The sequence below is a fragment of the Myiozetetes cayanensis genome, unplaced genomic scaffold (genome assembly GCF_022539395.1).
Source record: "Myiozetetes cayanensis isolate MyiCay16 unplaced genomic scaffold, myiCay2020 scf20-37, whole genome shotgun sequence".
Classification (NCBI taxonomy): Eukaryota; Metazoa; Chordata; class Aves; order Passeriformes; family Tyrannidae; genus Myiozetetes; species Myiozetetes cayanensis.
Window position 1 is genome coordinate 1,566,725 of NW_026087412.1, and position 13,876 is coordinate 1,580,600.

The 13,876-nt window shown below is 48.4% G+C and overlaps 1 protein-coding gene across 13 annotated transcripts in view; it reads right to left on the reverse strand.

The window, feature by feature from the left end:
* Window positions 1-985: 985 nt before the first annotated feature.
* Window positions 986-13,876, reverse strand: part of LOC126641330 (uncharacterized) — a 52,514-nt gene continuing 39,623 nt past the window's right edge. For 11 of the 13 annotated variants that reach the window (XM_050317886.1, XM_050317893.1, XM_050317892.1 and 8 more), the window contains 19 exons: window positions 11,302-11,409; window positions 10,737-10,863; window positions 10,492-10,585; window positions 9,426-9,576; window positions 8,482-8,644; window positions 7,661-7,786; window positions 7,176-7,238; window positions 6,134-6,256; window positions 5,645-5,800; window positions 5,011-5,064; window positions 4,677-4,894; window positions 4,249-4,325; window positions 3,985-4,095; window positions 3,281-3,367; window positions 2,855-2,962; window positions 2,535-2,656; window positions 2,251-2,373; window positions 2,127-2,169; window positions 986-1,862 (listed from right to left, as the gene is read on the reverse strand). In XM_050317886.1, the coding sequence (XP_050173843.1) occupies window positions 1,785-1,862; window positions 2,127-2,169; window positions 2,251-2,373; window positions 2,535-2,656; window positions 2,855-2,962; window positions 3,281-3,367; window positions 3,985-4,095; window positions 4,249-4,325; window positions 4,677-4,894; window positions 5,011-5,064; window positions 5,645-5,800; window positions 6,134-6,256; window positions 7,176-7,238; window positions 7,661-7,786; window positions 8,482-8,644; window positions 9,426-9,576; window positions 10,492-10,585; window positions 10,737-10,863; window positions 11,302-11,409 (2,132 nt within the window). In that variant the 3' untranslated portion in view covers window positions 986-1,784. The remainder of the gene's footprint in view (window positions 1,863-2,126; window positions 2,170-2,250; window positions 2,374-2,534; window positions 2,657-2,854; window positions 2,963-3,280; window positions 3,368-3,984; window positions 4,096-4,248; window positions 4,326-4,676; window positions 4,895-5,010; window positions 5,065-5,644; window positions 5,801-6,133; window positions 6,257-7,175; window positions 7,239-7,660; window positions 7,787-8,481; window positions 8,645-9,425; window positions 9,577-10,491; window positions 10,586-10,736; window positions 10,864-11,301; window positions 11,410-13,876) is intronic. The other 2 variants (XM_050317897.1, XM_050317898.1) reach the window with 1 other exon arrangement.

Here is a 13,876-nt window from a genome sequence, read left to right on the forward strand (position 1 = left end):
AGGAACTGCTGTCCCCAGCCAAGGCAGGTCCATTCCTCCCTGGACTAGGGGATGGCATTCCCACATTCCCACCCCAGACTTGAAGGATATGGGATAAATTCCTTATTTTCAGCTGAAATTGCCTTTTTGATACAGGGCCTTCCTTGCAGCTCTTGCACTCAGAGCTTGGCAGCCTCAGCTGAGCTGAGCTCCAGCAGCAGGGCTGTGTTTGCTGAAATACAACATTTGGATGAAGCAGCTCCAGATCCCCACTTCCTTCTCCAGTTTTTTTGGAGACTTTTTGGAGACACTTTTCAATTTTTAATGAGCTGTTTCATCTCAGTTATACCTGGAGCTTCACCTTTGGGTTTTCCACTGTGATGGCAATTCCTGCCCGAGTGGAGTGCAGAGCTCCACACAAAGTCCTTTTTCTCATCCATAAAAGATTAAACCCTTATCTATGGGATCTATAGGGCTGCTATAGGCCATTAAAATTCAGAAGGGGATAAATTATGAATAGATGTGCTGTTTACTTACAGTAAAGGAGCAGTTCCCAGCCTTTCCTTGCCCTGGGAAATTCAGGTTTGAAGGGGGAACAAGGCACCTGCCCTCACCTGATCCCTCTCCTTGGGTTTGGAACAGGGTGATACAGAGGAATATGGACTTCCATCCCAGTCCAACCCAAAGCCAAAAAAGCCCAAAACCTCAGCTAAAACAAAACTGAAAAAGCAACCCCACTCAAGCAAAAACAAAAAATCCCAACCACAAACCCAAAGTCCAAAAAAACCCAAGCCCCCACCAAAAAACTCCAAACAGAAGCCAACTCCCCAAAAAAACAAGTGGAAAAAAACCCCCAAACCCAAAAGCCCCTAAACCCCCCCCCCAAAAAAATCCAAAGAGAACCCAACCACCACTAAGGAGCCAAAAAATCCCAACCCCAAACAAAACCCCCTCGAAAAACTCCAACCCCCCCAAAAAAAACCAGGGTCAAAAAACTCCCCAAACATCAAACTCCCCAAACAAACAAAACAATCCAACTGACAGTAAAGTTGATACATATTTAATTGACGTGGTGTTGATTTAGGTGCACTCTGTGTAGAAAACTCAAGTAACTGCAGCTTCTTTGGGAAGCCAAAAGCTACAAAACCCTCCAAAACCCTTAAATGTGCAAAGTGCAGTCCAGCACATTGTTTGCCTTCGCTGCCAGACTGGGATCAGGGTGGGAAGGAGCAGAAACCAGGAGAGAAACAGCCCCTTTTCACCTCCACAGGTGTAAAACAGCCCAGGGGGTCGGGTTTGAGAGCCCCCAGGCTCAGCCCACCCCTCCCCTGCTGGGGGAATCAAAACCAAGCCTGAGACTGGGGTGATTTACACACCCACCCAGCTCTTGGCTGCTCCAGCCCCTCCTCCCCAGGGGGCTGCTTGGAGAAACTTGGTCCATCCTTCAGCCTCCAGCAGCTCCTGCTTTCCTGGCAAACAGGGATTTTCCTGGTTTCAGCTTTTCCCCCTCTCAGCAGTTTTGCCTTGTCCTGCCATGCCAGGAGTGACAGCTCGTGGTGCTCCAGCCCCATCCGTGCTCCTCTCCCAGAATCTCTGGGGATCAGCTCCTTAAAACAACCTAAAGCTCTTGCAACCTGTGGAACTGCAGGAAAGGACATTCCCAAATCACAGCTCCCTCTCCCCGCTCAGGGCCTCGCTCTGAAGTCGGTTTTTAAAAAGCTGAATGTTTCTGGAGATGAAAACTGAAGGAAAACCAAGGGGCTCCAGGAAGACAGTGCTCAGAAAAACCAAAGATTTAAGTCAAATTACAGTTCTTCAAACAGTTTTAGGAACTTTGAGACTTCGTGGTGAGCTTCTGTGCCAGGGGGGAGGTGCCTCAAACCCTGGGCAGAGAAATGGGAGTTAATTCCTTTGGGAAATTTTCAGGCTGGTGCGAAAAATTTAAATTCATATATTTGATACATTACAGACAAAATTACATGGTTAAATATCTAACTGGCAAGCAATGTAGTTGTCATTGGTCTGCTTTGTTGGTAAATAATGTCTGTTATTTAATTATTTTACTGTAAGAATACATTTATATTATAAATGTGGTCTAAGATATTATAAATGTAACAGTATAATGCTAAAACCATCGAGGTACTCACTGAGGTGTGGAAAAAGCTGCAGAGATGCTTTGCCCAAGGACACCTGAAACACAGAGAGAGATTGTGAGCCCTGCTCTGAGGCAGCCCCAGGATCTCCCACGTGGCTCTGAGCAGCTCCACTCACGTGTGCAGGTTCTCTGTGATGATGTTCAGGCTGAAGAGGCCAATGTTTTGCATCTCCTGGTGGCTGCAGGTCAGGAACAGGCACAGGAACTCACCCACGTACTGGGCACCGAGGTTCTGCCACCTGCAAACGGAAGAGCTGCTGAGACAACTCACCTGGGTTATTCTAGGATTGGCATCCCTGATTTCTGGCTGCTTTCCAAGAGCTGGGGATTATCTCTGTGCCCTGGGGCTGCTCTGCTGTTTCCATAAACAATCAGAGCTCAGCAGCCAGTGTTTACTCACAGTTTCAGCACTGTTGCTTTCTGGCGACTGAGGTCTCTCACAATCAGGGCTACAGTGCCTTGGAGAATGTGCTCTTGGTAGGAGAGGTGCTCCAGCAGCAGCCTCAGAGCCCAGAAGTTATTCTAGGGGGAGAGAAAGGAGGACCAGGGATTTAGCAACAATTTCTACAAAAAAAACACCCCAGCCAAACAAAAAGATTATAATAAAGAGTAAAGCTGAAACAAGTTAAATGTGTCCAAAACCTCCACGATGGCGTTGCAGGGATTTTAAATGCCGTTTGATTTAATCTCTTAGAACAGAAATCAGTACCCAGGACTCACCCCAAAAGCCAGGGCTATCTCTAGGAAGGAAGTCAGGTATGGAAGGTCACAAAAGAGCATCTGTTGCACTGCTTTTACTGCCAGGATGAGACAAGCCTCGTGGTGCAGCTATAGGAGAGACATTAAAACAGAATCAATTTTTACTTACAGCCCTCCCACTTTCTAAAAGCATAAATTTGAACAGTTAGGAGGTAAAACTTGTCCTAGACTGAATATGTGTCAGACCAGAACAGACCCTCATAGTTTTCTTACCTTCAGATCTCTGCTCCAGCCTTCAAACTCTGCTAACAACAGTTCTAAGCTGTTTCCCCCACCAAAAAAATATCTTCCAGCCCCTTTTAAAAGCCTGTTATAACCAGCCCACTGTTATAGCTCAGGAACAGTAACCCAGATGGTGAATTCCCCTCTTGCCATGAGCACACCCACCTGAGGGGAGAAAATAGAAGGTGGCAAAGAAACATTCACTTTGGCCTTCAGTTCCTCCAGGAGGCTCCCGCTGGCAGCCAGGACTCCCTGCAGGGGGGGGAAGGAGGCACAGGTAAGGGGGGATGGACACACTCCCCACACTCACACAGCACCAGCAGGGCTCTGTGATGATCTTTGGTAGAATTCCAGGATGGTTTGGGTTGCAGGGACCTCAAAGCCCATCCAGCGCCATCCCCTGCCATGGGCAGGGACACCTTCCACTAGCCCAGGGTGCTCCAAGCCCTGTCCAACCTGGCCTTGGGCACTTCCACAGCTGGGGCAGCCACAGCTTCTCTGGGCAACCTGTGCCAGGGCCTGCCCACCCTCACAGGGAAGGATTCCTTCCCAATCTCCCATCTGAACCTCCTGCAGTGTGAGGCCATTCCCCCTTGTCCTGTCACTCCAGGCCCTTTGTTATCTGATCCATCTCAACATGAACAGACATGGAATCAGTCCCAGGCACTGAGCTGGGAGCACAATTAACCTTTAACATCCCTGAATCCCAACATTCCACAGTTTTACACTTGGCACAGAAAATGCAGCACTGGATGAGGCCCTGGAAAGTTAACCCTGGCATTTAGGAGAACCAGTCAATGCAAACATCAAAAAATCTTGTACAAAACCAAGACAACAGATCTCCCACTTCCCAGCACGGTTTGAGGTACCTCCTGGAAGTCAAGTGGTGGCTCTTTCAGGGATAAGGGATGTAGGTGCCCACTTTTTGCCAGCAGATTGCTGCTCCCCAAAACCATGATGAGGGAACTCCAGCACTTGGGCTGAAACACAACAGAACATTTGCATTACAGAGTGAAATCTGTCCACAGAGGTGTGAATTATTCAGAGAAAAAAAAAGGTTCTGAGGGTAAACCCTTGCCTTGGAGAAGTAACAGGACAGAAGAGGTAATTTAGAGAAAGTTTTAATGACTCACATTCCTGTACAGTGACACGTTGCTGTAAAGCAGTTTGAGTGCCTGTTTAATTAGCACACCCTCCCTGAGGGGAGACCCTGCAAGAGGAGAGAAAAAAATAAATCCAAACCATGTCTTAGATTCCCTGCAAAATTACAGAGTGGTACAAACAAGATACTAACTTAGTTATAGACATGTTGGTACAGAAATCCAACAGAGCCACACAGGGATCTACAGCTATTTTACAATGTTTTGTAGGTAGAATGGAAAACCATCAACTGTAAAACACAGCTCTGGAAAGCTGCAAAGATCTGCACCAGGACAGATCATCCCACTCATCAGTGCTGAACTGAAGACAGAATGGAATGCACAGGTTATGGAACATTTTCCATCTGATTTAATAGGAAAGTCAAAGCTCTAAACACACACAAGCAAGAAGTGACACTTGCCAACTGTGAGCCAGGGCCCAGTCTGCAGCATGTCATTGCCAGGGGGAACACAGCCTGTCCTGAACATCTTGAGGTAGGCCTGGAACTCGCAGGGGGTGATCCTGCAGGCAGAGCAGCAGGCCAGGCTGTTCACTGGGAACAGCAGGGAATGGGCAGCATCCAGGAAATCCCCAGTTTTACACAGGTAGAAGGGGATCTTATCCCTGAGGTCTCTCAACCTGGGCAGAAGAGACGAGGATGTGATTGTCATCAGCAGGAATTCTTTACAAGGTGTATGTAGAGATCTGATTGTGCTTGGGCAGGAAGAAAGGGGGGAAGGGCAAAAGCCATTTACCCTTTGGTGTCATTGCATTTCACAGCTCTCAGGTAACGAACAACTTCTTTGTAGCTGGGGAGAGAAACAAAGAGGGTGAGTAGGAAAAGGGAAGGAAGTGCAGAGCTACAGACAGCTCAATCAAATATTTACAGTAATTAATGAAGCAAAACAACAGATCTTCCCACACAAGAGGGTGGAAATACAACTGGAAGCAAGAGACAGTTGAAATAAATTCCAAGAAGTTATTCACTGATTATTTCTGCTCTGGTAAAAATCAACCAGGAGGTTGCCTTTCAGTTTAATTCTTTAATGGACTGTATTCTTTTGAACATTGCATTCATTTGAACACAGACCTCTGAAGACCCAGGACACATTTTTCTGGCTGTCTTCCACTAGTCAGCCTTTGATGAACAGAAATTGCTTTAAAATCAACATCTGAAAACCCACAGGGCTTATGGAAACACAGAAATCATCCCCTTCTTCAGAAAGCTCCTGGTCTGGTTGATAAGGAACAGGGGGCATGAACAGCTTCCAAGGGGTCCTTGTTTTGTGCCTGCCCGTTCTGCCAAACTGCAGAGGTTTGGAAAACACTCCCCTGCAGTCCAAACGTGAGAGCTGAGTTTCCAAAAAGAAAATCCCACACCAAACTTACTTCTTCTTGTCCAGCAGTCTCTCCACTCGGGCCTGGATGACAGGGAGTGTTTCCCAGAGGAATATCTTCCTGCCTTTCTGTGTCCTCTGCCCCGTGATGTTCTGGCCTTTCAGAACCGTGGTCAGCAACCCGTGGTCCCAGGGCACCACGTTCAGGCTGGGAGGGCAAAAACAAAGGCAGTTTAACTCTTGTTCTGGTGTTAAATCCCAATTTATTCCCTTTAAGTAGTATGAAGATTTACTAATAAATCATTTTGGGGTTTGCAGCTCAGTTTTGGGGAAAAGAAAATAAAAAGCTGTATGGTGAGCAACTTATTTGTCCCATCAAATAAATAAATAAAACACACAAATAAAAAGCAGTTAGTACCAAAATATTCCTCTAAAATGCTCCCACTTTTACTGTCGAGGAAAGAACCAACCCCTAGAGCTGTTTTCCAACAAGGCAACTATATAAAAATATATCCTGGGGACAAAAAGGCAAAGAACATACCTGTTTGAGAAGCCAAAGCAGTGACAGGGAAGGGAGATGGACTGAAAGAAATTAATAAACTTCTCATACAGAGTTTTTGGAAAGTCACACAACACCAGCATCCTCTGAAGTTGGGTTGTGATCCTGTGATTTGAAAAGAAAAAAAAGTAGTATCTTAAAATTAGATTAATTGCTATTAAGATGGGTCTTTTTTTTAATCATGTGAGAAACTACAGAAGTTTGGGGTTGTTTTTTTTTAGTTAAATATCAGACAGAATCTATATTTAAATTTCTGCTTTAAGATTTGTAGTGAATAATGATATTAATCTTTTGCTGTTATTTTTAATACCAGTGAAGGCAAGGGTTTGTGGTTTTAAGCTTTGAAACAAAGATCTCCAGGGAGAATGTACAAAAAACACTGCAAATTATGATGGACTTGATAATCCACCTGAGCTCCTGCACCCTCCCTGCTCCTGGAACCATTTCTGGATTAATTGATAACTGGAGATCACAAACAAGAGTTTACTCTTTTAAGCTTTTGGGAGGGAGGTAAAAAAATGCATTTCCTGTTCTTTAAAGGTAAGAAATTAAAAACTTCAGGAATAGGAATTTGAAATGCAAAGTGCTCAAGGATTTGGGTTATACCTGTCCTTAGTTTCAGATAAAATGGGAATATGGAATTGGGTTTGAGTGCTCCTGAAAGAAGTTAATTCTTAACTCATTAACCTTCTGTGGCAAGTGAATTTGGGGTGAAAGGGGAAAGCTAAAGCTAAAATGAGAACTGAATTAAGCCAAGGGAGCTGGATGTCCTCATTCCCCAGCCCCTGGGGGAGCTTTACTATGTTACATCCCTGGCTACTCCATCCCAGTGGAATATTCCAAGGCTGCTGTTTTGATCTCTAACAGACGCTATTTGCTCTTTGGTTTAACCAGCAGCACCTGACACCCTCTGCTCTGCCCTTCCAGAACACCCCACGTGCCTCTGAACAGAGGAATTGCCATTTGGAATCTGCATTTTAAAAGCAAACAGAGAATTTGTAGCCAGGGAGAAAACAAATCTCACCTTTGGAACAGACATGGGACAGCAATCTTCAGTGAAGCAGTATGGCCAAGGTTCTGCCAGCTTCTAAGAGGGAGGGAAAAGAGCACTAGTTAATCTTTGCCTGGTTTTCCTGCCTTCTCCCCTTCTCTGTACTCCACACTTTTCCTTAAAAAGCACTGGAAATTGTCATGCTAACAAAACCTACTGCAAACAGGTCAAACAAACGCTCACAGTGCAAAACCTGCTGCAGAATTGACAGTGCTTTGCAGCAGTGCCTAATGCCAGGAAGTGTATAAGGAAAGACCTTCCCAAGGAATGCATCCAAATCCCTGCTGGAACCAATCCCACTTCTCCCTCGGCTGGGCTCATCTTCCTCTTGTGCTGCAGCCCGGGCTGGGATTCTGACATTTCCTTACCCGAAACAAATGGAACCCTGGAATTCCCTCACCAACTCCCTTCCCTTGGAGAAGCCAAGGTCCCACGTGGATGTGGCCCTGGGTACTTACAGAGAAGGGTCTTTGTGCAGTGCAATCTCTTTAGCTGCTCCCAGCAGCATCACAGCAGCAGCTTTAGGGCTTTCTTGCTCTGCCTGATTTAAAAATCTTGTTACCAGGGCAAAAACGTCAGAATACCTGAGGAAGTTAAGGGGTCTATGAGAGAAAGGGTCTGCAACAAAGAACTTCACAAACAAATGGTAACTGTGACTGTTCTACAGCTTGAGAACAAGCTGCCTTGCCTGGAAAGGATTTATGACATGATGAAAATTACTTTCGGTGTTTTTTTTAAAGGCTTGTTACATCCATTAAAAGGTGAAACTCACTCTAAAACACAAATTAGTAAAAACCACAGAATCCTGGAATGGTTTGGGTGGGAAGGGACTTTAAAGCTCATCTCATTCCACTCCCTGCCATGGGCAGGGACACCTCCCACTATCCCAGGGTGCTCCAAGCCCTGTCCAACCTGGCCTTGGACACTTGCAGGGCTGGGGCAGCCACAGCTTCTCTGCCCAACCTGTGCCAGGGCCTCGCCACCCTCACAGGGAAGGATTCCTTCCCAATATCCCATCTAGCCCCATCCTAAAATACAGGCCTTATTTTCCTGCTTTCCCAGGTTATAAAAATGAGACATTACCAGGTGTCTTGTGTGGCACAACAGAGGTATTTAAAGATGTATTTAAGAGGGTGCTTGAACTCCATTCAAGTGTAATTTAACAGCTCCCTGTCCCTCTCGACTCCATTTCTGCTACATCAGGTGCCACAATCGTGACTGTCACTTGGCTAAAAGAAATCAAACCTGCCCAGCCCAAACAGACTCTGCTGTCACTCACTTGTACACAACCTCCATGTTCCGTGACCTGCAGGCACTGCACTGCCCAGGAGGCAATTTGGGCAGGCAGAAGCATTCATGTTGTGTGGGAGGTATCCTTTCTCCAGTCAGGTACTTATTATATTCCACATAAAGTTCCTGCATAAATTTGATGAGCAGACTTCCTAAGAGACAAAACAGAACAAAAAAAAAATTGCACTGAGAGTTTTGCATCTAATTTTTTTCAAACCAAAAGAGAGACAGCCATAAGTTCAACCATGTAAAGATTATTTAGGCAGTTGCTTGCACCCAGTTTTGTTGGTGAAAGTTTGCTGCTTCTGCAAACTGAAAGAGGGGAAATTTAGGTTGGATATCAGGAAGAAGGATGGTGAGGACCTGGCTCAGGGTGCTCACTTTCCAGCTTGAAGTTAACTATTTTCCATATTCCACTTGATTTTGAGGTGGCCAGAGACAAGAGCACAGGAGCCTGTGCTGTGAGGGGATGGGAAAGGTGTTGTTTTCGTGCTGAACATGAGCAGAAGGTTCTGTTTGGGTTTCCAGTTGAGTTTTGAGACATTTCTGGTACTTCCCTGTGAGGGTGGGCAGGCCCTGGCACAGGTTGCCCAGAGAAGCTGTGGCTGCCCCATCCATGGAAGTGGTCAGGGCCAGGTTGGACAGAGTTTGGAGCACCCTGGGCTAGTGGGAGATGTCCCTGCCCCTGGCAGGGGGGTGGAATGAGACGGGCTTTGAGGTCGCTTCCAACCCAACCCACTCTGTGACTCTTCCAGAGGGAGGCAACCAGGAAGCTGGACCTGCTGACCTGTGCCTGCTCCAAGCATGACCCAGATAAAGAGCAGCAACAGCAACCTGCCACCCTAAAAACCCCCTGATCCCCCTCAGGGACAGCTGTGGCCCAGAGCAGCCGCTCCCCAGGCCCCTGGGACACCGTGGGAGCAGAGCACCCACCCCCGTGGCGCAGGTCGGCGTCGATGTCCGTCAGCTCCAGGTTGAACATGACCAGCACCCCGGCCAGGGCAAAGTCCCGCCGCTCCTTCCAGAACCTGCTCTTGTTGTGGGCATTGCAGTGGCACAGGGAGGGGGTTGTCCAGTTCTGGCACTGTTGGGAGAAAACAGAAAAAACAGGGAAAGGCTTTTTTAGTGTTATGTTTTTCCCCCCTTCCAGTTGAGCAACTCAAAAAAGCCCCAATGTGTCTGAGTGAAGGGCTACAAATCATTTCAGCCTTTACACACCTGAGCAAGGCCCAGGGAAGTACTCAATGTGACAATCACTCAGAATCATGGCAAACAAGAACAGAAACACCCCCAATATTATTTACTGTCACTTCTAAACACTTTACAGAGGCCCTCAGGGCTGGAACCCTCCCCACTGGAAACTGGGAACAGAGCCTTGTCCTTGCATGTCCACCCCAACTTTGTTCACAGCTCAGTTCTCTGAATTCTAAGAAACCCCCTAACAAACTCCACACACACAATTCCCCCCACTCCAAGTTAGGACAGTCTAAAAGTCTGACGTCTGTCGAGTTCATTGAGAAACAGTCTGATTTAGTAATTTGATTTTATGAAATGCACTGTTTGCCCAAAGCAAACAGGAGGTAAATTTGCTTACACCTCTTAAAAGTTTACTCCAACAACTGCCTGGACTATCAGAAATAAACCCTGACAGAACCACACTTTCAGTGGCTATGAAGCAGACAGGAATCAACACTGAGGAGAGGAACTGTTAAAACAGTCAAATTTCATGTATCACTTATTGGTTTTGTGCCCTTCAGCTCTTCCCTGTGAGGGTGGGCAGGCCCTGGCACAGGTTGCCCAGAGAAGCTGTGGCTGCCCCATCCCTGCAAGTGTCCCAGGCCAGGTTGGATGGGGCTTGGAGCAACCTGGGCTGGTGGGAGGTGTCCCTGCCCATGGCAGGGGGTGGCACTGGGTGGGCTTTAAGGTCCCTCCCAACCCCAACCATTCCAGGATTCTTTTTATGGATGATTAATTTATTTACTCCCAGTTGCCCTCTCACCTCAGAAGCCAGTTTGTCACAGATGTAGCAGTAGCACTGGTCACAAATGTCAGCGTTTTCCCCAAGGGGTGAGCAAGTGTCACATTCTGTTCTCCTGCAAAAGAAGGTTGTTCAGGAAACAAATTACATCCTCATCCAGCTCCACTCCTGCTTCCAGCTCTTACAAAGCTCATGAGGTTTGGTGACCAAAGGGACCAGCTGTGGACAACCAGCCCGCAGGTGACCCTCCCCAGCCCTGAACATACTCGAAGGGGTGTGTGGTGCAGTCGTATCTTGCGTGAGGCATCACATTGGCTTGTTTACAGAAAGTGACCATCAATTCACATTCCTCATCCACAACCTCAGGTTTCTCCTCTCCCAGGGCAGGTTCCTCTGTAGGAAAGGGGACAGGAGGTGTAAATCAGCCTGAAGGGAACTGCAGACTTCGTTACAAATTACTGACATTTATCTTTTTAAACACTTCCAGGTCTGAATTTTCTTGTGATTTCATTTGGTCCAAAAAACTTCCATGAACTATCAGGACAGAGAATGTGGAATCAAAAAGGAGCCCCCTGACATTGAAAAGGCCCAGTTTTAGCTCAGTTGGTAATATTCTGAAACTACACAGCGCCATCTTTTAGGTTAAACAGTGCCATCAAAGAAATTCCTAAAAATTACTAAATCATGGTATTTCTTCCTGTTTTTTTTCTAAGTTTTGAAGCACTTTGATTTTCTAGCAGCAGCAAGACAGATTTCAGGCACATCAGACAATAATTTAATTCAGTTTATTTTAAAAGTCATTTAGGGAACTTCATCAAAAGCAGTTCTTACCCTGGGGGTCTACAAACAGGACAGAATTCCCAGGGGTGCTCTCGGCTTCATCATCACTGATCAGGATTATGCTCTGCTCTTCCTCCTCTCCTGATGGCCCCATGGCTCCTGAAATCCAGAGGGAAGGAACTACTTGGCGACAGACAAAACACAGAGACAGCTCACAATTTTAAGCTCCTCAACGAGGTAAGAAAAGGACCCCTCAAGCACCCAAATTCTTCATCTCTGTCAGGTAAGTCACACCAGGGACCGAAGTGTTTCATCCTCAGCAGCTCAAAAAACACTGGAATTCCATGCAGTGCTGAGAGAACCCCAAAACCAAGGAGGTGGGGGTAAAAGAAGGAAAATAAACCCCTGAACGTGATCAGTGCTGTTCTGATACCGAAAAACCTCAGAATGATTAACTGCTCAGAGACATTTCCATCTACAAGCAGCAAGGTATTTGTTTATTCAACGCTGTCCAGAGCCAGCTCTGGACAGTGTTGCTCAAGGCATCAAGGCAAACCAAGGTAATTTATACAGTCTGCACTCCTGATTACAACACCTCAACATACATATTCATGTGGGTACATCTGGGGGTACATCTAATTATACATATTAACCATGGGCGGGCTCAGGGCGGTGCTTTCCAGATTCTTCTCCTGGCACGGGGTTCTGGTGGTCTTTCCGCCCTTCAGCCTTAACTCAGGGGTCTGGTTCTCTTCTTCCTCGCTTTGACCTTCTTACCTGTCCATTGTTACTGTCCTAACTACTGAGGCTTGCAAAACCCCTTGGCTCTAAGCCCTTTTCTCCTATTTAAATGTCCACCTTGTCTTAATTTACGACCTCTAGGCTGATTGTATTTCTAGCAATTCTTCTTATGGTTAGGTTTAGGTCCAGTAAGCAGAACAGAAGGAGTTATCAATGTTTTTGCAATGTTTCCTTAGCAGCACAGGCAGAGCAGGTCTAGGGTAATTCTCTGAACAAAGCAAGATACCCCAGTTAACTCTTTTAGGCCCTTCTCTCGTTTCAGTCCTTCTGGAGGGTTTAGTGGGACCGGCTTTGGAAGAACTCTAAAAACAAGGGGGAATGGCTTCCCACGGCCAGAGGGCAGGGCTAGATGGGATACTGGGAAGGAATTCTTCCCTGGGAGGGTGGGCAGGCCCTGGCACAGGTTGCCCAGAGAAGCTGTGGCTGCCCCTGGATCCCTGGAAGTGTCCCAGGCCAGGTTGGACAGGGCTTGGAGCAACCTGGGCTAGTGGAAGGTGTCCCTGCCCACGGCAGGGGTGGGACTGGATGGGCTTTAAGGTCCCTTCCCGCCCAAACCATTCCAGGATTCCATCAGGCCTATTACTCCCCCAGCATCCCCTCAGCCCTCACACAAGCCTCCCCAGCCCCCTGCCCTCCCTCGCGGCCCCAGCTCCCCCCAGACCCCTCCCTGGCTCCCTCTCCCTCCTCACCCCTCACAGACCCCTCACCCCTCACAGACCCCTCACAGACCCCTCACCCTGAGCCCCTCACAGACCCCTCACCCTGAGCCCCTCACAGACCCCTCACCCCTCACAGACGCCTCACCCGCCTCCTCCCAACGGCCACACCCCCTGCGCGACCAACCGCCCCATACCCGCTCCCGCTCGGCTCGCAGCCGCCTCCCGCCCTGTCCAGCGCCGCAGTTCCCGTTTTCCCCCAGTCCCCCCGTTTTCCCCCCCGGTCCCGTCGTTTTCCCCCGCTCCCCCCTCACCGTCGCACCCCGCTCCCGAGCCCGCCACTCTTTGAAAGCCCGAGCCCTTCCGGGGCGGCCGCTCGCGCCACTTCTGCCCTCACGGCGGGGCGGGCGGGCCGCGACCGCCGCCATGTTTAGTGCGGGCAGTGCTTTAGAGGGAGGGGGGGAGAACGGGGGGGAAGCTACCGCCCGGTTTAAATCTCTTTCAATAACCCGTTTAAATAAACTGTTCAAATAAATAAACCCCCGCCCTCCGCCCTCTGTGGAGAAGCCCTGCGGGGCTTCTTGGTGCGTGAGGCGCAGGGAGGTGGTGAAGCATCGCCCCGGGGGTTCGGGGGCGTCGTGGTGGCCCCGACCCCTCAGGTGACACCCTGAGGTGACACACCGGTGTGGGCCCACACGCCTCCCCACAGCACGGGGAGTTGCTTCTCTTCCAGTCCTGCTGCATCTGCTCACCCCAAGCCACAGCGGGTGGCGGAGGAGACGCTGTCACTGGGTATCGTCGCTCCTGATCGCCACCTCCTGTCGCGACAGGCGACTCCTCGTGTGGCGACAGGCCACTCCTCCGGGCAGCCCAGCTCGGCTGCAGCGAGGAAAAGCCACATCCAGCGGCTGAGGCTTCCCCAGTAACACTAGATGGTACCAGAGCTCCACACAGGACTCCAAAAAAACCTTGGAATTCTGAGCCCGGGAAAGCTGGAGAGGTGAAGCCGCATCCCTTGGTGTGCTGCTGGCACAGGGATCGGCCTTTCCGCAGGGAAAAAGCCACCAGGGGAAGGGGAAATAAAATAAGGACCTTTTTTTTCTGGTGTTCAGTGCAATGTGTTCGTGGTTAAAAATGATCAGCAGAGTGATGGTGTCGAAGCACCTGGA